The 24,693-nt window shown below is 47.2% G+C and overlaps 1 protein-coding gene and 1 long non-coding RNA gene across 2 annotated transcripts in view; one reads left to right on the plus strand and one right to left on the minus strand.

Annotated features, from left to right (window-relative positions):
- EXOC5 (exocyst complex component 5) overlaps window positions 1–7,367 on the plus strand; it is a 43,618-nt gene extending 36,251 nt beyond the window's left edge. The window contains exons 13-18 of the mRNA XM_053264148.1: window positions 259–367; window positions 3,024–3,144; window positions 4,192–4,278; window positions 4,781–4,895; window positions 5,720–5,935; window positions 6,215–7,367. Coding sequence (XP_053120123.1) covers window positions 259–367; window positions 3,024–3,144; window positions 4,192–4,278; window positions 4,781–4,895; window positions 5,720–5,935; window positions 6,215–6,403 — 837 coding nt within the window. The 3' untranslated portion in view covers window positions 6,404–7,367. The remainder of the gene's footprint in view (window positions 1–258; window positions 368–3,023; window positions 3,145–4,191; window positions 4,279–4,780; window positions 4,896–5,719; window positions 5,936–6,214) is intronic.
- LOC128330803 (uncharacterized) lies at window positions 362–23,910 on the minus strand. Its single transcript, XR_008310265.1, has 4 exons — window positions 23,637–23,910; window positions 20,991–21,092; window positions 578–714; window positions 362–490 (listed from the first exon to the last, which is right to left on the minus strand). It is a non-coding gene; the product is annotated as an uncharacterized LOC128330803 (long non-coding RNA).
- Between the last annotated feature and the right edge of the window lie 783 nt (window positions 23,911–24,693).

The following is a 24,693-nucleotide window of genomic DNA, read 5'->3' on the forward strand; positions in this document are numbered from 1 at the left end:
CTTGCATACAGTGCAGTGCACCGCCCCACTCATAGAAGTGGGGGATGCATGCCCAAACCGTGTCCTCCCTTCTGGCCTCACAGAGGCTCTGTTGCTACTAAGAATTTCATCATGACTGCAGCAGCAAGCCTCCCATTATTCCCTCCTAGAGGCCAAGAGAAGAAAGGACTCAGTTAGCATTGTGCCTGAATCCACTTGCACAGAATTCTTCATCGCCATTTCAGAAAAGTGCTAACAGGTACTCTTCCTTTTTAAAAGCTCTCTGATCCTTCAGATTTGCCAAAGAATGCCTTCAGAATTTTCTCTTTGCTCGTGGAGTTCTTGTGTATTGAGCACATCGATTATGCTTTGGAAACTGGTCTGGCTGGTAAGTTGATCCTTCTTTTATTTTTTCATCCCTCCCCTTCCCTCTGCAGCCCCTCGTGCTTGTCAAAAATACGTCCAGTTTTGGGGGGACCTTCAGGGACATATTTTCAGCAGACATAGGGGGCTGCAGAGAGAAGGGAAGATTGGCAAAAATTATTCTGCTTGTACATGTCTTATCCTGGATGCTGCCCAATGTTAATGAAAAATCTACCTTCATAAAGCCTGAAGCCAATTCTTGTGATCTTTGGCAATAGAAGTTATTGATACACAGGATTCCTGATGCTTGTTGAATGTATTTCTTGCTAGTATTTTTAGGTTGCTTTCCACCTGTACAGACCTTCCGAGTGGCTTGAATTAAAAACATAAACATTAATAATAAACACCATCATAGCTATAAAAAAGAGCTAATAGAATAATACACAGCAGCATTAACAAGACAGGCGGAAACAAATTGACTTGGGTCAAATGCTTGCAAAGCACAAAAGTTTCAACAAACCATGGAAAAGTCACTCCGGAATTGAGCTTTTTAGGCTTGGAGCCTGAAGAACTGGGCCAATTTGAGGTGATGAGAGAGGATGTTCTAAGCTGTCCTGAAAAACTAAAAATTAACAAATCGCCAGGGCCAGATAGCATCCACCTAAGAGTTCTGAAGGAACTCAAATGTGAAATTGCTGATCTCCTAGCAAATATATGTAACTTATCCCTACAATCAGGCTCTGTAGCAGAGGACAGGAAAGTAGCTAATGTAACTCCGATTTTCAAGAAGGGGTGGGGGTCCAGGAAACTACAGGCAGGTTAGCTTAATTTCTGTGTTGGGTAAATGGATGGAAAGCTTACTTAAGGACAAAATTGTTAAACATATAGAAGAACAGGCCTTGCTGAAGGAGAACCAGCATGGCTTCTGCAATGGCAAGTCTTGCTTCACTAACCCTTAGGAGTTCTTTGAGAGTGTCATATGGATAAAAGTGATCCAGGCATATGGATAAAGGTGATCCGGCTGACATAGTATACTTGGACTTCCAAAAAGCTTTTGACAAAGTTCCCCAACAAACAACAAATATTTATATACCGCTTTTCAATGAAACCTTCAAAAGCGGTTTACATAGAGAATAAAATAAATAATTAAGATGGATCCCTGTCCCAAAGGGCTCACACTCTTAAAAGAAACATAAGATAAACACCAGCAACAGTCACTGGAGGTACTGTACTGGGGGTGGATAGGGCCAGTTACTCTCCCCCTGCTCAATAAAGAGAATTACCATGTTAAAAGTTGCCCGTTAGCTAGGGATCATTAGGAAGGGGATTGAAAATAAAAATGCTAATATTATAATGCCCTTATACAAATCTATGGTACGGCCACATTTGGAGTACTGTGTACAGTTCTGGTCACTGTATCTTAAGAAGGACACTGTAGAACTGGAAAAGGTGCAGAAGAGGGTAACCAAGTTGATCAGGGGACTGGAGCACCTTCCTTAGGAGGCAAGGCTACAGCATCCGGTGCTTTTTTAGTTTGGAAAAGAGGCGACTACGGGTGGGACATGATAGAGGTCTATAAAATTATGCATTGAGTAGAGAGAGTGGACAGAGAAAAATTTTTCTCTCACACTAGAACCAGAGGTTATCCCATGAAACAGAAGGCCGGGAATTTTAGGACCAACTAAAAGAAGTACGTTTTCACACAGCACATAATTAATCTATGGAATTCTCTGCCACAGGATGTGGTGATGGCCACTAGCTTGGATGGCTTTAAAAGGGGTTTAGACAAATCCATGGAGGACACAGGTCTATCAGTGGCTGTTAGTCTGTTGGCTATAGGCCACCTCCAGCCTCAAATGCAAGATGCTGCTAAATACCTGTTGCAGGGGAGCAACAGCAAGAGAGAGGGCATGCCTTCATCTTGCTTTTGTGGGCTCCCCAGCGGCATCTGGTGGGCCACTGTGTGAAACAGGATGCTGGACCAGAGAGGCTTCCTTGGGCCTGATCCAGCTGGGCTGTTCTTATACTCCTATGTTTTTCAAGCCTGTAGTGTGGGGGCCATGTGAGCCTCTGTGGGAGGGAGCGCCACTACCAAGAAGGGCCCATTGTGTGTCACTGCTGGTCATACCTCCAGCACTCGCAGAACATAGAATAAGGCCTCAGTGGATGATCTTATTGGGCAGGCAGGGAAACTGCTAATGGAAGGAGGCGGTCTTTACGATACCTTGAGCCCCAACCATACAGGGCTTTGAATGTAATAGCAGCACTTTGAATTGTACCTGGAAACTCATCCGGAGCCAGTGAGGCTTGAACAAGAGGAGAGTGACACGATCCCCGTTCTGAGCATCTGGTAGCAGCCAGACCACAGCATTCTAGACCAGCTGCAGTTTCTGCATGCTCTTCAGAGGGAGCCCCACATGGAGTGCATTTGCAGTAGTCAAGCCTGCATGACGCAGAGCATGGGTAGCAGTGGCCAGACCTGCCCTCTCCAGGAAAGGGCACAGCTGGGGCACTGCCCTAAGATGAGCCAGGGCACTTCGAGGTGCAGCTGCCACCTGGGCATCCAGGAGCAAAGCCGGCTCTGAGAGCACCCCCAGGTTATGGACCTGGGGGTGTTCCAGGGGAATTTCCTTGGCCTCAGTGAAATATTTTACCCATGGCATTATTTACCCACCTCCTAGGCATTCCTTCTCCAGACGCCAAGAACGCAAACCTTTACTTCCTGGATGTCGTCAACCAGGCCAATACCATTTTCCATCTCTTTGACAAGCAGTTCAATGACCATCTGATGCCATTAGTCAGGTAGACCATTCATTGTTTCTTTGATCTAGTAATCTGGGTGGCATTTGCATTTTGACTCGTAATCATTCCTCCAGAGAGGAAGAAGAGTTATTGCAGTTGTCTCCACCTGAGGCTGTATGGAAGGGGCAGACCCAGTCGCCCACGGGCTCTAGTGTAGTAAAGAGGGGTTAGAAGCCTCTCTTGCCTTTTGTGAGTCAAAGGGTTTGGGCCTTACTGCCCAGTGCTTGCCTTTCCTCGCATGCACACTGCTGTGTAGATCTTCTCCATTAACAATCTGCAAGTTTTCTACCACTCTGCTACAGTGATGACAATTATTCACGTTTCTATACAAACCCTGGGTAGTTATAGAAATCTAAGTTGTTTGGCAGGAACTAAATTAACACCAGGAAAAGGGCCACCAAGGCACGGAGCTGGATTTGGAGGGAGGCAGTAAATCAGGTCTGTAACTTTAAGCAGTGATTCTCAAACTTGGGTCCTCAGGTGTTATTGGACTTCAACTCCCATAATCCCCAACCAAAGGCCACTGAGGCTGGGGATTGTGGGAGTTGAAGTCCAATAACACCTGAGGACCCAAGTTTGAGAATCCCTGCTTTAGAGGAAGTACATGGGAGCATGTGGTGGAGTTGTGTTTTTCCCTTTCCCTCCTTGACCCATATAAACTTCCTCTAGTTTCAGAACTCACATACATCCAAGTATTCCACAAGAGGACCTGAAACTTATGTTTGTGTTTTGAAATACAATCAGTTAATCTACTGAATGGAGATTTTTAGTATTCTGTGAAGCCATCAGATGCTGGTGCCTAGGAATACACTGGCTCATATTTTTCTCAGCCCCTCCCCCTGTGGTGCTTCCAGGTTCCTTTCCCCACATCAGTTGGGTTTTTCCTGACATGCTTGTCTAATCCAGCCTGGGGGCCACTTTGTGAGAGTTGAGAATAACGGGGAGGTCCTTGCAGAGTCAGGTGCTTGGAATCCAGGGTGTGTGCAGTTGTTGCCTCCCTTGTGACAAACTGCAGATAATGACTTGCCCTCCCCTGATTTCTCACAGCTCTTCTCCTAAGCTGTCTGAGTGCCTTCAGAAGAAAAAGGACATCACAGAGCAAATGGAGGTGAAACTGGACATGGGCATCGATAGGCAAGTGGAGGTTTCATATTTCAGTTCATCAGTCAGTTTCCATTTGGTCTGTACTGTCTGGCAAGCAATGAGAAATGCGGTAGAGGTGGGGAATAGATTACGTGAAGCAAAAACACAACCACTCATCTCCTCTTGGGGGGGAGTGTTAGTATTGGAATGAGATCTAATAGATCAGAACGTGTGTGTGTGTGTGTGTGTGTGTGTGTATAGATACAACACACACACACACACACACACACACACACACACTCATGGTTTGCATGCCAAGGGTCTCTGGTGCAACCCCAGCATCTTCAGGTAGTGGCTGGGAAAGACCCTTGCCTGAAAATAAAATAAAATACTCCAGGAGTCTACCGGCTCTGCAAGGCCCAGGGGGAAGAGATCTGCCACTTTACTTTGCCACAAGGTAGTGGCTGCTTTGATAAGGGACTGTGTCAGCTGGGGCCTTGTAGGGGTTAGAACACTCTCTTTAAAACAGCCACCTGGTATTTTAACTTTGAAGGACACTGAATTGCATGATTGGACAGATGAAGCACATCTTGGCTGCGGAACAAAAGAAGACCGATTTCAAACCAGAAGATGAGAACAGTGTTTTGATTATGGTTCAGTACACTAATGTGAGTAACTAGATATAGAAGCACCAAAGGCGAGGGGCACAGAAGGTAACTAGAGAGCCACTGGCATCCTCCCCTCTTGGTGTATGCGCTTTGTCACATGGGGCGCCCTGCTTAATAGGCCAGTTTCCTCCACTCTTCCGGGAATTCTGATGCATTTCCATTGTGTGGTTTCAGCCGGAGTGAGAACAGTAGCAGTTCCTCAATGCTCAGCATTTTTAGTCATTGGAGTCCTCTTGAGCTAGAAAGAAGTTGTAAAAGCAGAGCCGTAAAGCCGGGCAAGGCCTGCAGGTCACCTAGTCAACCCTCTGCAATAAGGCTGGGTCTCTGCGTCCTGAGGCACATTTATGACTGTGCCTTAGCACAGTCCCTAGCTCCAGCTGCCTCGCCATGCTCCACCTCTAGCTCTATTGCAGAGGCTATCACTTATGGATCCAGCTGCTGCTTTGCACGCAGAAGGCCACAGGTTCAATTCCTGGCATCTCCAGGATTTCCAGTATGGAATATTGGAATAACCCCATGGAATAACTCGCACCATCCCAATGAACTGCATGCCACATGCAAAGAGCAACCGTAAAAATATTCCAAGGAGCACATTCCTAATTCTGCCCTTCATACTCTTAGACCTCAATAGCTGCCCTCAGCATGGTTCACACTTATTAAGAAATTCAGATTGTGTACGATCTGAAATATGAGGCATAGCCGTTTCCAGAATACACACAGTAACTGTGGCCTCTGCTATTCCACACGCCCCCCTCCCACAACCCTGGTGTTTTTCAAACTTGAGAGAGCCCTTTCTTCTCTTACCGTCCTCGTTTATCTTACAGGCCTGTGCCAAAGTCTGTGCCTACGTCAGAAAGCAAGTGGAAAAGATTAGAAATTCCATGGATGGCAAGAACGTGGACACTGTTCTGATGGAGTTTGGAGTCCGCTTCCATCGGCTCATCTACGAGCACCTGCAGCAGTACTCCTACAGCTGCATGGGGAGCTTGTTGGCCATCTGCGATGTGGCTGAGTACAGGAAGTGTGCCAATGAGTTCAAGGTACGTGGTGGTCAGACGTGCATCGTGGAACACAGCACCTCCGCCTTGTGCTTTAATTGGGTGGCCTGTTAGAAGCTGCAGCCTTGCATTTCCAAAAGGGGAGTTGTCAGGCTGCCCGCCTCCCAAGCTTCTTGTTTTGCCTGTGCACAAGATGACAAAGCACTTTGGGCACGAGAGGTGCGGTGTTATTTGCACAGAATGCCTGGCTGCTCCTCTCTGGGCTGACCTCACCACTTGCTATTTACATGGATTCCGCTTTGCTTTTCCCTCTTGCTACAGATTGCGTTGGTACTGCAGCTGTTTGACACGCTCCATTCCCTTTGCAACCTCCTTATCGTAGCTCCAGAAAACTTGAAGCAGGTCTGCTCGGAAGAGCAGTTCGCTATCCTGGACAAGAACATCCTCCATTCCTTTGTTCAGCTCCGCCTGGAGTACAGATCGGCTCGTCTCGGTCGCCACTTCAGCTGAGAGTGCAGGAGAAGCAAAGCCAGGGGTTTCCCCAAGACTTGGCTTACTAGATAGCACAGCTTCTTTGGGGGTGGGTGGGGCAAGGAGGGCACTGACTGAGAGGCAGGGGGTGAGTGCCCAGAACAGAAACCACGCCGCAACGTAAACGGGCCTTTCCATTGTCCTCTTTTCCTATTCCTTGTGAAATAAAACTGTTTCCAGAGGTGAATGTTCTGCAAAAGCACTTTCTGTGGTGCATTCATGGGGACACTGTGTTGCTGCAAGCAAGCAGGTGAGGCACTTGGAGGTGGTGATGGTGCAGTGGGAATGCCCCTTTTCAGCATTTGTCCCAAGTTGAATGACTTAGATTTCAGTGCCTCTTAATGTCAGCAGAAATGAGTCACCCCGCCATTCCCTCCCCCTCTCCTCCCCTCCCCCATGCCACAGAGGCAATGTGGGTAATCTGCTCTCTCAAAATGTCAGCCACCACATGTGAAGGTTTGCTCTGATTAACCCTGGAATCTGCAGTGAGCAAGGTTGCCAGGTATTGGGAATGGTGTCCCCCTAAAGAGCTGCATTTTATTCCGGAAGCAGAGCTCTCTCCAGCAAGCCCCCTCTTCTTCTTTTCCCCTCCTCACTCCTTCCTCTGAATGCCACCTGTAACCAACAATGGCCCAGTTCTTGCTGCCACTTTCCCTTTCAGTTCCAAGCCTGTACACGTGTGCAGTATCCTGGCCAAACAGGGCGATGGGAGGAGTTGTTCTTGCTGCTGATGGGGAGTAGCAGAGATAACCTCCTGGTGGGCCTCTGCTGCCTCTACAGCTGCACAGTGGGCAGAAATCCAACAACCTGGACTTTTCTTCCGACATGGAGAGGGAAAGTGATGGGGCTCAGAAATGTTTCACCTTCTGAATGTTATGCCTTTGATGCAGATGTTAAAAATAAAGGAGCCATGGCAGGACAAAAATTGGCAGCATACAGAGAAGAGATCTGTATTATATTCTTGACAATTCATTTGTATAGAAGTCATGCCAGTTGGGGTGTATGTCTGTGTGTGTTTTAATGCAGAACTCTTAATAATGACTAACATTTTCAGAGAGCCCTTAGCTTCACTGGTGTTCTGATGTGATCCTAACCACCACCCTGGAAGGTCAGCAGGTATGATAACACCCCCCGTAGTGCAACTGAGGCTGAGAAGCTTGCCTAGGACTACCTAATGCAGTGTTCTTCATGGTAAGGCCCAGGAGCCAACCCTAAGTGTGGCTCTTGGACTATTTATTGGGCCTGTGTGAAGCTTCAACCAAAGCTGAATACTCTGCACTAGGGGTGTGCAATTCGGATTTTCGGTGTTTTGATTTGGATCCGAATCTGACCTGTCCAAATCACGCCCGATTCGATTCGGATCTGAATTAATCCGAATCTGATTCGGATTAAAAACCGGGTCCTGGGGACAAAAGAGTGGGGTGGGGTGGTAGTGCCTAATGGGTGGAGGCTACCACCCCAATTGCAGAGTGATTGGGCAGAGGGCTGATTTTTGGTGAATTGTTGAAATTTACGCGTCTTTAAGGTTTTTCCCCCATTAGGTATAATGGAGGGTGTATCGCTTCACGTCGGGGGGAAAGGGGTGGCCCAGACTGGTCTGGGGTTGGTGGTAGTGCAAGATAGGGGCAAGGAAGCTACCAGATTTTTTTTCAAAGGATTTGGGCAAAGGGCTGATTTTTGGTGAATTGTTGAAGTTTATGCGGCTTTAAGGTTTTTCCTCATAAGGTATAATGGAGCTTTCAGCAGCCCCATAAGTGCACTTGGGGGGTGCTGGGGTGGCCCAGAGTGAGTGGTGGTGTAGTGCACATAGGGTGCCAACCGCCCCCATGGGTTTCTAACCCATGGGGTACAGGGTTCTGTTGTTTCTGAGGTATTCTGAGTGTGGATTCTATGATAGCAAATGAGATTTTCAATGAGACACCATGAATCCACTCTCATTTGCTATCATAGAATCTACACTCAGAACATCTAAGAAACAACAGAACCTTGTACCCCATGGGTTAGAAACCCATGGGGGCGGTTGGCACCCTATGTGCACTACACCACCACTCGCTCTGGGCCACCCCAGCACCCCCCAAGTGCACTTATGGGGCTGCTGAAACCTCCATTATACTTTATGAGGAAAAACCTTAAAGACGCGTAAATTTCAACAATTCACCAAAAACCAGCCCTTTGCCCAATCACTCTGCAATTGGGGTGGTAGCCTCCACCAATTAGGCACTACCACCCCACCCCACTCTTCTGCCCCAGATCCCACGTTATGGCCCCAATCTTCCCCAAAGACACTAAAACTTCAGAAATTCACCAAAAATCAGCCCTCTGTCCAATCCCTCTGCAATTTGGGTGGTAGCCTCCACCCATTAGGCACTACCACCCCACCCCACTCTTTTGGCCCTGGGACCCGAAATTCGAGTAGACATAACTTCAGACCTTTTTGCATTGAAGTCAGTGGGAGGCAAAAAGGCGGGAAATTCAAATTGATGTCATTGCTCAAAATGGAGGGGGAAGAAGGCATTTATCAGCCACAAAATGGAGGGCCGAAACAGGTGTTTCGTTTCAGCTCCGAAAAATTTGGGGGGCCAAAATCCGTGATTCGATTCGGATCCGAATCACCCGAAATTGGCCATTTCGGGTACAGATCGTTCTGTACTCTGCACAGTCCCCCTGGGACCATGTGGAGTGGAAGCCAGCATTCCCTCAACGCCATGCTGTGCTTTGCCCACTGCTGGTGGACTCCTTGAAGGGAAACTGGGTGCTCATGAGCCCCTCCCAGCCCTTTCTTAGAGCCCTTCAGAGAGGGAGTTCCATCTCTTAAAGGGCCTCCCCAGCATGGAGAAAAGTGCATCACTGTGTAGCGGTCAACAGAGTGGGAAGTGGCTCTCATCGTGGAGGTTTTTGCCAAAGTGGCCTGCTTGAAAAACAATGAAGATTGCTGATCTAGTGAGTTCATGGCAAAGGTGAGATTTGAACTAGGGAAGTCTGGATTTTGAGTTCATTCACTTCAGCCACTGCACCACATCAGCGCTCACTTAGAAACCGTGCTGTTGGCTTTGTAGCTAACTCGGTTCCATCCAGGACAAGACACGTGAAGTCAGGTAAAGTTCAGCAGGTTCCCGTTTTCCCATCACTACTGTTGTGATAGAAGAAGATGCCCAAGCTGTGCGGGACAACTTGGTATTTTCCTCAGGGTTATGAAAAGGGACAGAAACCTTAGCTGCCCTTTCAGCCTATGGGTCAGGGTCACCTTCCACCTGCAAAGTGTCTTATTTAATTTTCAAAATGTCACTGAATTTTGACACACTTGCCTAAGTGCTGACTTAATTCCTGTGAAGTTGAGACCCTGCCCCTGCACCATAATACTAATTCAGATCCCCTTTTCCCTGTGCCTTTTTTCTGTTGTTCATAAGCCCATGTTCAGAAGTGTATTTTTATGCATTGCCAGGGAGCAGAGGCGCTTTTACCCTTGGACTTCGGGGCTGAAGTCCAGGGCCTCCACAGCCCCCGCCCCCCAACCTCTTTAATTTGTCCCAGGTAGTGTGGTCGCTCAGCCGAGCATGATGATGCTAAATCTGCAGGGGAGGGGTGTACCTCTGCCAGGGAGGCCTCAGTTCTTATGAGCTCTTGCTCAGTCTGGATCAGAGCTAGACTCCTCCATTCCGCAGTAGAAATGAGATAATAGTGGACAGTTTGTCAGTGGGGAAAGATAAGTGTGGAATATCTTTCTCCCTGAGAGTAAGAAACCAACACCTGTAGAGATAGTGACAATCATGGAAGAAATGAAAACATGGAACCACAAATTCTAGTAGATAATCTGCCTACTTTCCTTTCACTATCCCTACAACTGCACTAAATTTGGTCCAAATCAGTTAGGCAGTTCACAGTTTACCCCACTTGTTGCTCAAATGTTCATGCATCCACCATCTTGAATTGGGTGGATGACATCATCACAAACTATGCATTTGAGGTGTCCCTACAACTCTATCAAATTTGGTCCAAATCGGTTTGCACTTTCACCTCAAACATTCACGTGTCTGCCATCTTGGATCAGAGTGGATGACATGATTACAAACTATGCCTTTGAGCCGTCCCTATGTGTCCCTACACCTGTAACAAATTTGGTTCAAATGGGTGAGGCAGATCACAAGTTAGCCCAATTGCGCCTCAAATGTTCATGTATCCGCCATCTTGGATAGGGGGTGGATGGCATCATTACAAACTACACCATGGAGGTATCACTCACTACAAGTGTACCAAATTTGGTTCAAGTTGGTCCACAGGTTAGCCCACTTGTGCCTCAAATGTCTATGCATCTGCCATCTTGAATTGGAATGGATGACATCAACACAAACTACACTGTTGAGGTGTCCCTACAACTGTACCTAATTTGGTTCATATTGGTCCAGGCATTACAAAGTTGATAGTGGGGAGGGGGTCACACACAGAATGCCAGGTAATCTCATAAGCCTACTGGAAAGTAGACTAATAAGGCATTGGGGGTGAACTTCAACCCTTGGAGATCCCAGGGTTGGTGAAGGCAGGGAATGTTCCCATGGCAAGGAGATGTGAATGGTATGCTTGGGTCATTCCCCAGGGAGACCCTCTGCCGGACATGGCCCTTCACCTCTATTTTAAGCAGATGCCCTGCTCTCTTAATGTTTTGACCTCCCAAGTATCCTCCTGCAAGCTTTTAAATGTCTCCAGGTCCCTGATTTATACTGCTGTAGATTTGCTTTTTTAAAGAGAGGAAAACCCGAGCACAGTATTACAGTGATAAACCAGAGAAGGAGATGCATGCCAGGCTCTCTCAAAGCATTCTGGGAGAACAGCTGCTTTGTTCAGCTGCATTGCTCTCTTCGTCCTCCATGGCAGAGGCACAAACGGTTCTGTGGGCACTGGAGGGGAGGCTTGTGCCTACCGCTGCCATTTTCCAAAGCTGTGAAGTGGAATCCAGGCATACTTCTCCGATACCTCTCAATCTTGGAGCCAGCATTTTCAAGTCGTGAGGCTTTTTTTGCTCACCAGTATAAATCTTTGTACATTTAAAAAAAGAAGAAGCAGCAGCAGTTTGTACAATTTGTAGAGATGTTGAAATGGAAAGCAAGAAACATTTGGCATAATCGTAAGTCTGCAAATCACATCTTAAGAGTGCTTCAGAACTTCCTAAGTTGTACTCCCCCTGCCCCCTAAGTTTTAAAACTTGTAGAAATGTTGCTTTACTTGGATAATATTGTTTCCCAGCCATAGGTTTGTTGCAATGTTTGGTTATGTTTATATTTATATCCCACTCTTCCTCGAGGAGTCCAGAGCGGTGTATTTATTTATCAAATATTTATACTGCCTAATAAGTATGTCTCTAGATAGTGTACAACATTTAAAATATAAAACAGAGGAAAAACAGTTAAAATTTCACAAAATAAAGTAAAAATCTCATAAGATAAAACCAAAGAGTTTTTAAAATGGGTTTCTGTTAAAAACCTGAGAAAACAGGTGCGTCAAGAGTCTTATTAAATGCAAACAGAGAAGGAGATGCTCTTATTTCAACAGGAAGCATATTCCACAGCCTCGGGGCAGCCACAGAGTAGGCCTGGTCCTGAGTCACCACCAAACGAGCTGGCAGCAACCGCAACCGGACCTCTCCAGGGCGTTTTCCATACGAGGAGATTTGCGATGTCTGTGTAATGGCGTGAGGCAGTGGTTTGAAGCCGGGAGCACAGCAATTCTCACGCAGTAATCTGCAGCAGTTTCTCCAGGCTGGGAGCTTCCATACTCCACCTCTAGAACGCATCCACCGGCCCCTCCTCTTTCTCTGTCTCAGGCCAATGGGATTTCGGGGGGAGAGGGGGGTCACTGACGTGATGGAACTTAAAAAAAAAAAATTCTCGGTGCATTTGTGCAAATCTGCCAGGAGGGGGAAGCACCACTGAATGGGCTTGCACCTTTGCACAAACACCCGTTGTTTGTTTTTTGTTTTAAAGAAAGGGTTAGGAGAGGAACTGTAAGAACAACAACAAAAAAGTAGGGAGGTTGAAGAAGAGAGACTATTCCCCTGTGCCACCTCAAGCAGCCTCCAGTGGGGGTGGAAGGGGGGGGAACTGTTGCCCTTCCCTCCGTATGCAATGCATGCCGCTGCCTTCCCCCCCCCACTGTCATGAGAGCTGAACATTTAAAGAGGCAGGAGGAAGCAGATAATGTCTTTCAGAATAAATGTAAAAATCTGCCAAGACTGCCACACGTTACAGTGCATTGAGTACGCATGTAGCCTCCCTAACATGGAAAAACACAGCTAGTTTCCTGAGATGCATTAACCGCGTTGTAGGGCAAAATCATATCCTTATGATTCGGACTCAGGCGTGGGGAGTGTGGACGGCACTAGGCTTGTGCCCGAAACGTTTCGGCGGCCATTGAAAAGGCCGCCGAAACGCTTCGGGTGTGGGGGCGGATTCGGCAATTCGGCGCCGGCGGGGGTAGGGCTTTAAGGGCGGGGGAGAGTGTACTCACCCCCCCACCGCGTTTCCCCCGCCGGTGCTCTCCGAATTTTAAGCCCCTTGGGGCAGCAGCGTTCCTCCCTGCCGCCCCGTCCCCCCCCGTCGGCCGGAAGTGGCTGGAAGTCCCGAGCACGCATGCGCCCGTCGTGCGCGCATGCACCCGCCCGCCTACCATGCGCGCGCGCGCACGCGCTCTGGACTTCCGGCCGACGGGGGCAACGGGGCGGCAGGGAGGAACGCTGCCGCCCCGAGGGGCTTAAAATTCGGAGAGCGCCGGCGGGGGAAACGCGGCGGGGGGGTGAGTACACTCTCCCCCGCCCTTAAAGCCCTACCCCCGCCGGCACCGATAATTTTTCGTGCACATCCCTAGACGGCACCCTTCTTACAACGTGGTGACACTGAGGCCAATCTGGTCAGGCACTCCACAGAAACATTGTGAGTACCTTCCAGCGTCTAGTGTGGAAAACACCAAGAAGGTCTTAACAACCATAACCTGACAACTGAAACCAGACCTCTCTAGAAGATCGTGACAGGTGGCAGCGTTTGTGACAAAGGAGGTGCTCTCTTAAATAGCCTGGACCCAAGCTGTTAAGGGTTTTATAGGTAATAACCAGCACTTTGTATTTCACCCAGAAATATATTGGCAGCTAGTGCAGTTCTTTCAAAACCAGTGTTATATGGTCCCTTCATATTGTCCCAGAGACCAATCTGGCTGCCACATTCTGTACCAATAGTAGTTTCCGGACTATGTACAAAGGCAGCCCCACATAGAGTGAATTACAGTAGTCAAGCCTGGAGGTTACCAGCATATGTACCTCTGTTTTAAGGTTATTTACCTCCAGAAATTGACGTATCTGACATATCAGCCGAAGCTGATAAAAAGCGCTCCTGGCCACTGCCTCAACCTGAGAAACCAGGGAGAATTTGGGATCCAGGAGTGCTCCCAGGTTACATACCTGATCTTTCAGGGTGAGTGTTACCCCATCCAGAACAGGCAGATTAACCTTCTTGCAGGTCCCAACCTGCCACAGTCAGTACCTCCATCTTATTTGGATTCAACTTCAGTTTGTTATCCCTTATCCAGCCCATTACTACCTCTAGGCAGGCATTTAGGGGAGTTTTGCCTTTTCCTGATGAGGTCAATATCGAGAAATAAATCTGGGTGTCATCAGCATATTGATAACACCCTGCACCAAACCTCCTAATGATCGCTCCAGCAATTTCATATATATGTTAAAGAGACAGTATGGAGCCTTGTAGAACTTCATACTGTAAATCTCCATTTGCAGAGCAGCAATCTCCAAGTGACACCATCTGGAATCTACCTGAGATGTAGGAATGGAACCACTGTAGAACAGTGCCACATAATCCCACCTCCCACAGGCAACCCAGAAGGATACTATGGTTGATGGTACTGAAAGCCACTGAGAGATCCAAAAGAATCAGCGGAGCCACACTCCCTCTGTCGATTGCTGTAGCAACTTGTGGGTAGTGGGAATATTTTTCTTTCCTTCTGACTCAGCCAGTTAATGTTTAACTCAGTGACTAGTCTGAGTCAGCTCTGCAGCACAAGGAAAGACTCTAGCACTGAGTCATCCCTTTCCTCTGCTTGAGAAGCAGACTGGCTGGCTTAAAAAACTTTAACTTTCCAAAACTCAGAAAAAGAAAATATTCTGGTAGGGTAAATCTCACTGCCACCAAGCCACCTCTATAAGTCTTTCCCAACAGGGTTTGGGGTGACTAGCAATCCCGGTTTCACTTTGCTTTCCCTTGCCAGTAGGCAAAAATAAAACCTCTCTCTCCTGTGCATCTTCCTGCACGGGAGATTAATTCTTAATTGTTAATTTGGCCAAGCTAAGGAACACTTAAAAATACTTAATTGGTTACAAGAATACTTCAAAAGTACCCTGAATGATGCTGGGGCATTGCTGAATGGGGATTTGAACTCAGGTCTCCTCACTCCTGGTCCAACCACCACACCATGCAGGCTCCACACTGTTCTCCACTACTACCACCAAAATTATTATTATTATTATTATTTATTTTTACATTTATATCCCGCTCTTCCTCCAAGGAGCCCAGAGTGGTATACTACACATACTTGAGTTTCTCTTTCACAACAACCCTGTGAAGTAGGTTAGGCTGAGAGAGAAGTGACTGGCCCAGAGTCACCCAGCTAGTTTCATGGCTGAATGGGGATTTCAACCCGGGTCTCCCTGGTCCTAATCCAGCACTCTAACCACTACACCACACCATAGACCCATACCCATTGCTCCATCCTTGTGCTAGCTCTAGTTTTCTTTCTTTTGTATTGTTTTAAAGTATCGCAGAGCTCAATAAATCCTGCCTACTGCAATAATTTCATTTCACATAACTTTATTTCAATGATCAAAACGAGTAGCCAAACCTTCCTGCCAAGAAACTACCGTTCAGATTTTGTGTAGTGCTGTTTGTGGTTTTCTTGGAAGCGGACCTGACTTGGAAAGGCTGTGATTCATTTCCCACTCGTGCCACCGTACCCTTAGAACAATGAAGACATTTCATAGGCCATGGCTCAGTGGTCAAGCTGATGCTACGTAGACAGGAAGTTCCAGGTTTGATCTCTGGCATCTCCCAGGATTTCAGGTGGTATGCTTGAGATCTGCTCCCTCTTTGAAGCTTGGTGAGCCCCTGTCTCTTAGAATAGGCCAGGGTTTTCCAACCTGTGGTATTTCAGATGTTGCTGAACTACAATTCCCATAACCCCCAGCCACAATAAACTGTAGTTGGGGGTGATGGGAGTTGTAGTTCATCCCTGTCTGGAGAGCCATAAATCAGTGGTACAGCATCTGCTTTGCATGCCCAAGGTCCCAGGTCCACTGTCTGGCAACCTCTCCAGGTAGGACAGGGAGAGACTCCAGTCTGGAACCTTCACTCTCCAGCCATTGAACTACAACTCCCATCACCCACAGACACAAACCGGAGAACCAAGGTTGCCTACCCCTGGCGTAGACAGGACTGAGCTAGATGGGCCAATGGCCTGACTTGGTATAAGCCTTGTTCCTTAACTAAACTAAAAAGCTCCACACATGCGGTAGCATTCCTTGTAAGGAAAATGCTTCAGCCCCCTGATCATTCTGGTGGCCTTTTTCTTCTGCACCTCTTCCATTTCTAAAATACCCTTTCCCAGACTGGATGACCAGAAATGGTACACAGCATTCCAAGCAGGGCTGCACCATAGATTTGTATGATGCTATTACAACATTGGCAGGTCCAAAAATGCCGCTTTTCTAAATCAAGGGCTCCCAGTCTAGGTTCACCAGATGTTACTGTACTACAGCTCCCATCATCCCCTGCCATAGTGGCCACCATTTTGGCTGGGGATGATGAGAGCTGAAGTCCAACAAGATCGAGGGACCTGAGATTGGGAATTTCTGTTCTGAACTATATAGGCCCCAAGCTTTCCTTGTAGAGCAATAAATGAGAGGTAGAGATGTGGAGCAAACCACAAAAGCTTTACAAAACTCTTCTTATAAATAGCAAAGGAGGATAGGGATGGCCTTTGAGGAGCAGGGACCAGCCCTTCCTTCTCCTGATCCCACATTCTGAAATGTTCCTCCTTTGCCTAAAGACCTTGAAGGCATTTCAAGGTCTTGCCTAAAGACCTTGAAGGCTGTCCTTCCCACCTGAAAGGACAGCCCCTTCTTGAGATCTCTCTCCCTGTAATGTGCAGGATCATTTGCCCCATGCCATCACTTCATCATGGTGTATGTCTTCTAGGGGTGTGCACAGAACCGTCTGGCTCAGTTTGGTTCGAGGCTGGACTGGCCTCGAATGGAACCGGGCCAGTTCGGTCCAGCCCCCATTGATACCCCCCCGATCCAGTCCAGTCCTGAACCGGTCAGCGAACTTTTTTTAAAAATGTAAAAGCAAGTACCTGTAGCCCCTTTGGGGGGGGGGGGCTTGCTGTAGCCGTGCCGGGTGTGTGTGTGTGTGTCCCCACAGCCACGGCCTTGCAGAGGGCATTTGTGCATGTGCGGTGGCTGCTCGCTTTTACGGAGGCCTGAAAGGGCCAAAAAGGCTATGCTTACCTGGCCGCAGCGGTGATGAGGAAGGCTGGCGGAGGGAGAGGGAACCCACATGGACCCCCCCCCCCACGGCTACAGCAAGCCCCCCCGAAGGGGCTACAGGTACTTGCTTTAAAAATATTATTTTTTTTAAGTTCACAGGCCTGCCAGACCGGACCTGGTGGTCCAGTACCGGTCCGACGGAACCGGGGTGGGGGTTCGGTACGATCACGAACCCACGAACCCCCGTACCAAACCATTGGGCCACGAACCACCGGACCGGTTCCGCACATCCCTAATGTTTTCCTCCTTCACACACCCCACTCAATGTAATTGGCAGGCATCACAGGTAAACACTGTGGGCAGATTCAGACAATCATTGCAAAGGCATCATCGCAGGCATCATGGGGAAACATACGATCATTGAGACGATCATCTACGAGAATAATCATCTACAAAGAATAGAATGATCATCTACGAGAATGATCATCTACGATCATCGGGACGATCATCGCAGGCATCATGGGGAAACATACTGTGGGCAGATTCAGATGATCATCGCAAAGTAATGTGGATGAGAACCAGCGGTTCCCAGGAAGTGTGAGCATCTGGTGGGCATGTTGTCTGAACCCGTTAGTCTCCAGTTCCTGAGGATTCCACCCGATATTCCCCTAGGATTCTCTGGGGCTGATCCCGGTTATGCTGGCCGATAGGTTTCAATCCATCTGGACAGAAGCACTATTGCGCAAATTGTTGGCTTTTCTACTGAATATTTGTCATTATTATTGATTTTTGATGATCTCCCCTTTCTCCTGAAGTGTCCTGTGTCTCCTCCCCCAGTCCTCAGGGACACAGTTTTGGGAGGCAAAGGTGACTGCAGAGATAAGCAGAGATAGCCTCCAAATTGCACACACACACACATACACACACACCCCAGACACACTTAGCAGAAAACCCTGGGGTTTCAGCAGAGGGTTAGTCTGGAGATAAAAGCAAAGTTTGTTCATTAAAAAAAAAAAATTACCAAAAGTTCTTGCATACAAATGCAGGTAACGACAACCGCTATTTCCCCATCATTGTGCCAGCAAACCCAGCAATGGCACATGGACCACCCACTCACAGGCGAACAAACACAAAAGTTAACGGAAAAATTAAATTTGGGCCAGGAGGAGTTGAAACTGCTGTGTGTTTCTAAATATTATAGCTATTATGGCATGTAATTTAGGAAAATATTTCCAGTAGCACCTCAATATAATTTAAGTGCCATCCAGAACTAAATTTTTTAAATGCCCTTTGATTTCCTGGTAATGAGTTAAAAGTGTTGCTTTTCCATAGCTCCTTCTTCCAACCTTGGCATTTAACGAGCAGCAATCACGCTTGAGAGGGGGGCGGGTGTAATTATACGCCTTCCAATTGGTTAAAATGGGAAATTGCAATAGAGTGGGAAAGAATGTATGTGCTTTCTTCCTTTTACAAGTCCTATAATTTTTTTTAAAACACAACTAGGTATTTGCATTCTGTTTGCATTACAGCAGAAAGGGTAATAATAATGAAAGGGGGAAATAAGGCAGAGTACTTACTACGCTATCATGCAGGGTTTTTTTTGGGGGGGGGACATTGTGAAGGGGACTGGAGGAGGATTGAAAAGCTGCTCTTTAAATGCTTAGGAGAAACAGGCTGTTGCGGGGGGGGGGGCGGGGGGGGAGGTTGAAAGGGTGAAGGGCAGCCGTAACATTTGAAGAGTGGATGAAGTCCTTGGGTAGCTCTCGAAACACACAAACATTTCTTCAGTCCTGCCGTGAGCTCTGGAAAAAATAACAGCTTGAACAGATTTCCTCTCTCATCTGACTGTGTGCCATTGTCATGAAGGTACCTACCTACTGTCTAGTTCCAATACGATCATCCAGCGGCATCAGGGACTGACCAGGTTAGGCAGTTGCCGGGTGACCCAGGGCCAACAGAAGAGTTAGTTGGCCCTAACAGCCAACTCCTAATGCCCACTTTTGTGTGGCAGAGGCAGTCGCACAACTCTCTCGGCTGAGCAAGTCACACTGTCACTCTTCCTTCCTGCAGCAACTTCCATCTGCGAGTAGGAATGTCCCCCAGAGCCAAGTCCAGGACCTGGGGATAGTCATTGTCCATAAAGATGTTTCAGACTGCAGCCTTGTGACTCACCACACGGGGTAGCCTTTCACTAATTCAAGGGTCGCTGATTCTCGGTCCAGGAGCAGATGACAAACCGGAATCTCCAGGTCTCCGGAGGAGACCTCCTCTTAAGAATGAGCAACATCACTGGCTATTAAACAAGGACATGGTTGGCCATCCATTTTTAAAGAGAAGGGGAAGGAGAGAGAGAGGAGCAGAAAGAGGGCCCTATTCCGGACGGACACCTGCAAACTGAGGAAGGCGGTGCCTTTTAAAGTGGTGGCTCTCTCCGGTTGAGCAGGGGCAGTCTCTAGCCAACCCCCAGCAGAGTGTCTTTGCAGTGGCTGTTGCTGGTGTCTCCTTTGTGCTTCTTTTTATGTTGTGAGCCCCTTTGAGGCTAGGAACCCTATCCAGGCTCTCTGGTGGCCCACAGCTTGGGAATCACCCTCACTAACTGGACTGAGAGCCCTTTTGAGAGTGGCATCTCTTCTTTTATATTTAGCAGGGTGATGGGTGGGGGCGGTTAGCAACTGCCTCCATTCAGCCCTGCATCACATCCCTCCAGTGGCTGTTGCTGGTGACTCCCTGCCTGGGTTCCTTCTTGGACGGTGAGCTCCTTTGGGACAGGGGACCATTTCCTCATTCTTTTTGTTCCGTTGAATGCTTTGTGAGCTGCTTTGCTGAAAAGCAGCATGTGACCATTTCTATTGGCCCTTGTGGCTAGAGATGACTGGAGTTGTAGTCCAACAACACAGGAGCATGGGGAGCTGCCTGGTGCCATGTCAGGCCCTTGGTCCATCTAGCTCACTACTGCCTACACTGACTGGCAGCAGCTCTCCAGGGTTTCAGATGGTATTTCCCAACTCAGCCCCATCTGGAGATGCAACCAGGGACTGAACCTGGGGCCTTCTGCATGCAAAGCATATATGTTTTTCCACTGAGCATCCTCAGGGGATGGAGCCACTCTGGGAAGAGCAGAAGGTTCCAAGTTCCCTCCCTGGCAGCATCTCCAAGATAGGGCTGAGAGAGATTCCTGCCTGCAACCTGGGAGAAGCCACTGCCAGTCTGTGAAGACAATACTGAGCTAGATGGGCCAATGGTCTGACTCAGTATATGGCCGCTTCCTATGTTCCCTATGACCCAGCATCTGGACCCATCCCCAAATCAGGGACCCAAGAAACCTCAAAGTACTTCTAAAGGTAAAATGTGCCGTCAAGTCGATTTCTACTCCTAGTGCCCACAGAGCCCTGTGGTTTTCTTTGGTAGAATACAGGAGGGGTTTACCATTGCCTCCTCCCACACAGTATGAGATGATGACGCCTTTCAGCATCTTCCTGTATCGCTGCTGCCTGATATAGTAGCAGCGGGGATTCGAACCGGCAACCTTCTGCTTGTTAGTCAGGCATTTCCCCGCTGCTCCACTTAAGTTACAACAACTATTATGAATATTTATGTACCGCTCTTCAACCAAAGTTCTTAAAGTGGGTTACACAGAAAAATAAATAATACATAAATTGGATGGCACCCTGTCCCAAAAGGGAAACCAGCAAGAGCCACTGGAGGGATGCTGTGCTGGGATTGGATAGTTGCAGCCCTAGAAGTCATGGGGGGGGGGGGAAATAGCCAAGGATTAAGTCTAGCATGAGGCGAATAATGGTGAGATGACCAGTGTAGACTGCCCATGCTGGTAAGCTTGACCTTTGAACCCTGGCCACTATTCAGTGTGACCATCAAGTATTTTGAGACAAGCCAGCAAATTTGGGCATCCATATGAAAGTTCATCTCCCTCCCTTCCACTGCTGCAACATTCATTTGACTGTAAACAATTCATTAAAATAACTTGCTAAATCTCACACAAGTGGATTTTTGAAGGTTGCTCAATCTACTTACTTATCCATCCAAAGTCAATTTGAGTAGGAATATGGTGCATCCTGCCCATCATGGCAAACAGCTTCTCCGAAGAGACATTTATTCCGCCAGCGTGGATTCCAACTAGACAGCAATGATACATTACAAATATATAATTATTTGCACTAATATTTGAGCAGGTGGAATGGATTAGTACACAGTCAACAGTACGGTGCTGATAACATGTATTTTTCTGTATTAATATGTACTGTGCAACATGTATTAAAATTGTCAATAATTCATTTCCACAGAGTTAGCAGTATTTATATTGCTGTGTTCTGGAAGTGGGGGCTGGAAATGCAGGGGGAGAGGGGGCAGCAGAGCAAACGAGGAAACTGTGCAACTAGGCTGAACTTTTAAAAATATTTAAAGATCAGAAGCTTTCCCTTGGGGAGGGGGGAAGAGAAAGGAAGGGGATAATGTACTGTTCCTCTTTGCATGGAAATGCCTGTAAAAATGGAAAGTTTCTCATTTATATCTGATAATTCAGAGGAGAACCATAGGCTCCAAGCATCTCTATGTGCCAGGAACAGTCTCTGTTATATAGAATTTGTCCCTTGCAAATGATTGCCCCCCCCTTTTTTGAGATGATAAAAAATATGTATTCCAATACATTTTGATAATATCTTTTTCAAGGAATATCAATATCTATCTTCTATCTATCTATCTATCTATCTATCTATCTATCTATCTATCTATCTATCCACACACACACACACACAAATACAATGAATATTTATATACGTCTTAGCAACGCAAGTTCCCAAAGCGGTTTATATAGATATAAATAAATAAATAAATAAAATGGCTCCCTGTCCCCAAAGGGCTCACAAGCTAAAAAAGAACCAAAAGATACACACCAGCAACAGCCACTGGAGGCTGTTCATTGGGCTGCAAATAAAATATATATAGCATATAGATATTCCTTGGAAAAGATGTTATCGAAACATACTGGAATAAATACTTTATTCATCAGCTGTTCTTGCATTTTTGTTGGAACCATCTCAGCCGACATTGATCCTCTATTTCGCTGTTTGTGGCCCTTAGAGATCCATCACTTTTCTTCATGTGAGTTGTTAGGGTCGCCATTCTTCAGGATCCAGCATCCTCTCCAGGTTCCAGTGTCTCTAGAAACTCAGTCTCCAAATGGTTGGGTGAGAGTCATTGTCTCTTTAGTACACCTGCACAGAATTTAGTGGGTGGAATCCTGCCTTCAGCAATGAGGGGCTCGGCTCGGGTAGTAAACCTTGGTATGAGAATTGGTGGTTACAAGTATATAGGAACATAGGAAGCTGCCATATACCGAGTCAGACCATTAGTCCATCTAGCTCAGTATTGTTTGCACAGACTGGCAGTGGCTTCTCCAAGGTTACAGGCAGGAGTCTCTCTCAACCCTGTCTTGGAGATGCTCCCAGGGAGGGAACCTGGAACTTCAGATGTTCTTCCCAGAGCAGTCCCATTCTCTAAGGGGAATATCTTACAGTGCTCACACATGTAGTCCCCATACAAGTACAAACCAGGGCAGACCCTGCTTAGCAAAGGGGACAATTCATGCTTGCTGCCACAAGACCAGCTCTCCATCCCTGTTTTCATCTGCATAGTGTTGGAGGTGAAGGGCTCAGCTGCTCGGCTTTGCTTATCTGGTATAATGGGCTCAGCATGTGCTTTATTTTATTCTCCTCTTGTGGCATGCTTGGAATCAGAATTGTGCACCACACCACCTGGTTGCTTGGCCAATGGCCATGCCCCTCCACATGGTATGCCACACCTCCTGGGTTGCTTGGCCACACCCCCTACATAGGCACAGGCATGCCCCTTTCATTGGTGAAATGGTGAATATTGTTCGGAAGCCAGGAAATTAGAAAAATGGAGGTGGAGGCTGTTTTGTAAAGCATCATTTGGAGGTGCTGTTTTGCTGCATAATCTCAATCTATGCCACTGCATAGGACATGGATTTTCAAATTGTAGAGAAGACCCCCGTGGGGGTGGGATTAGACACTGCTGTGGGGTGCAAAATTTAGGACTCTCAGAATGACCCAGAGTGGCTCCTTCTGCTGCTAGAAGACACAGCATCTGCAGATAGATCCCTCTCTCTGAGTAAAACTCAAGTCCCTAGGGAGTCCCGAGGCAAGGCACTCTACAAAATGTTGCTTGCCATCTCCACAAAACTCCAGACATGTAGGTGCTGTGACTGTTCTTGCATTTATTTCTTCAAGGGAAAGAACTCATTTACCAGAAAACTTGCAGTCACTCATTTCATAAGGACTTGATTGAATTAGTGTTTGAGGTTACAAGCATTTCCACACATGCTTTTTCACACTTTCATGTTTCTAAAGTTATGATTATATGCATAGGTTTAACTTTTATGTTTGTTACAATCTCAGGTTTAAATATATTAGTATATCTACTTGGGATTCTTTTGTGCTTGCTCCTACTACTACTGAACCCCAGATTTCCAGGTTCTTCTTGCCATTTTCACAGTTTTTGCATTCACACAAAACAGCAAGAATAGCATACCAGGAAAGTTTTCTAGCTTTACACTCTCCAGTTCTGGGGACTAACGTTTGTGAACCGCCTAGAGCCTTCGGAGACAGGTGACATACAAATTAAAGAATAAAATCAACTTACCCATTTTCTGCCATTGTCTAGGAAGGCTCTTCAACCAACTCCTGCAGCAGAACACCTGGTTGCAACTAAAGAGAAGGTCTACTTGGTTTTATTCCCCCTCTTTGGGTTTCCTTCCCCAGAAAGGTTTGCCAGGCCTTTTGATTCTCTTCTTGAAACTGCTGTTGGATTGCTGCTTTAGATCTTGTTTTTATTATATACTGTGATCTTATGGCTACAAATAAAAGTTCAAAGCCTGTCCTCAAAACATTGTTAAAGGCTGGTATAGAAATCCATAAAATAAAATGAGGTCATTCATACAATCCAAAACTGTGTTCTACCCAGATTTGGGAGCTGTGTGTGTGTTCCCAATTTTTGGTTGTGTGGAAGCAAGGTAGGAGGAAAACCTGGGTAGAAGTGATTGTGTGGAAGCAAGATAGGGAGCCAGGTCTCATGATCAGTGAGACCTGGTTTAGAAGGGTGAGCAGGGAGGGAGCCCTGGGCAGCCGGATTGGCCGCCCACATGATTGCCGGCTCCATGACAGAGCCAGCAGGGGCTGGGGAGCTCGGGGGCCACGTGGCCCCCAGAAGCTCCAGTATGTCCTGCGTGATACTCTCGATCTTTAAAACCAGGTTTGCGGAGCGCTCGCTCTGCAAACCTGGTTTTAGGGGAGGGGTACTTAGGCGGGTTACCCACCTAGGAACCACCGGCTCGCAGCCGAGCCTGGTGGTTCACACGATAGGGCAAAATCGGGCTAGCCTCTGCTAGCCCGATTTCACCCCATCGTGTGAATAGACTCAGGAAGAAAAGCTGGATAGCCTTTCCTCCTACCTTGGTTCCACACAATCACTTCTACCCAGGTTTTCCTCTCACCTTGCTTACACACAACTGAAAACTGGAAGCACCCACAGCTTCCAAACCCAGGAAGAATACAGGTTTTTTTAATTTTGTGAATGAGCTCCATAAATACCAAAGAGCAAAGGTCGCAGTGTAGGGAATCTCAAATAGCAATTAAAACATCTCCACCAGGGGTGTAGCTATAATGGAGCGAAGGGGTTCAAAGAACCCGGGTCCCCCAGC

The sequence above is a fragment of the Hemicordylus capensis genome, chromosome 1, assembly GCF_027244095.1.
Source record: "Hemicordylus capensis ecotype Gifberg chromosome 1, rHemCap1.1.pri, whole genome shotgun sequence".
NCBI lineage: Eukaryota > Metazoa > Chordata > Lepidosauria > Squamata > Cordylidae > Hemicordylus > Hemicordylus capensis.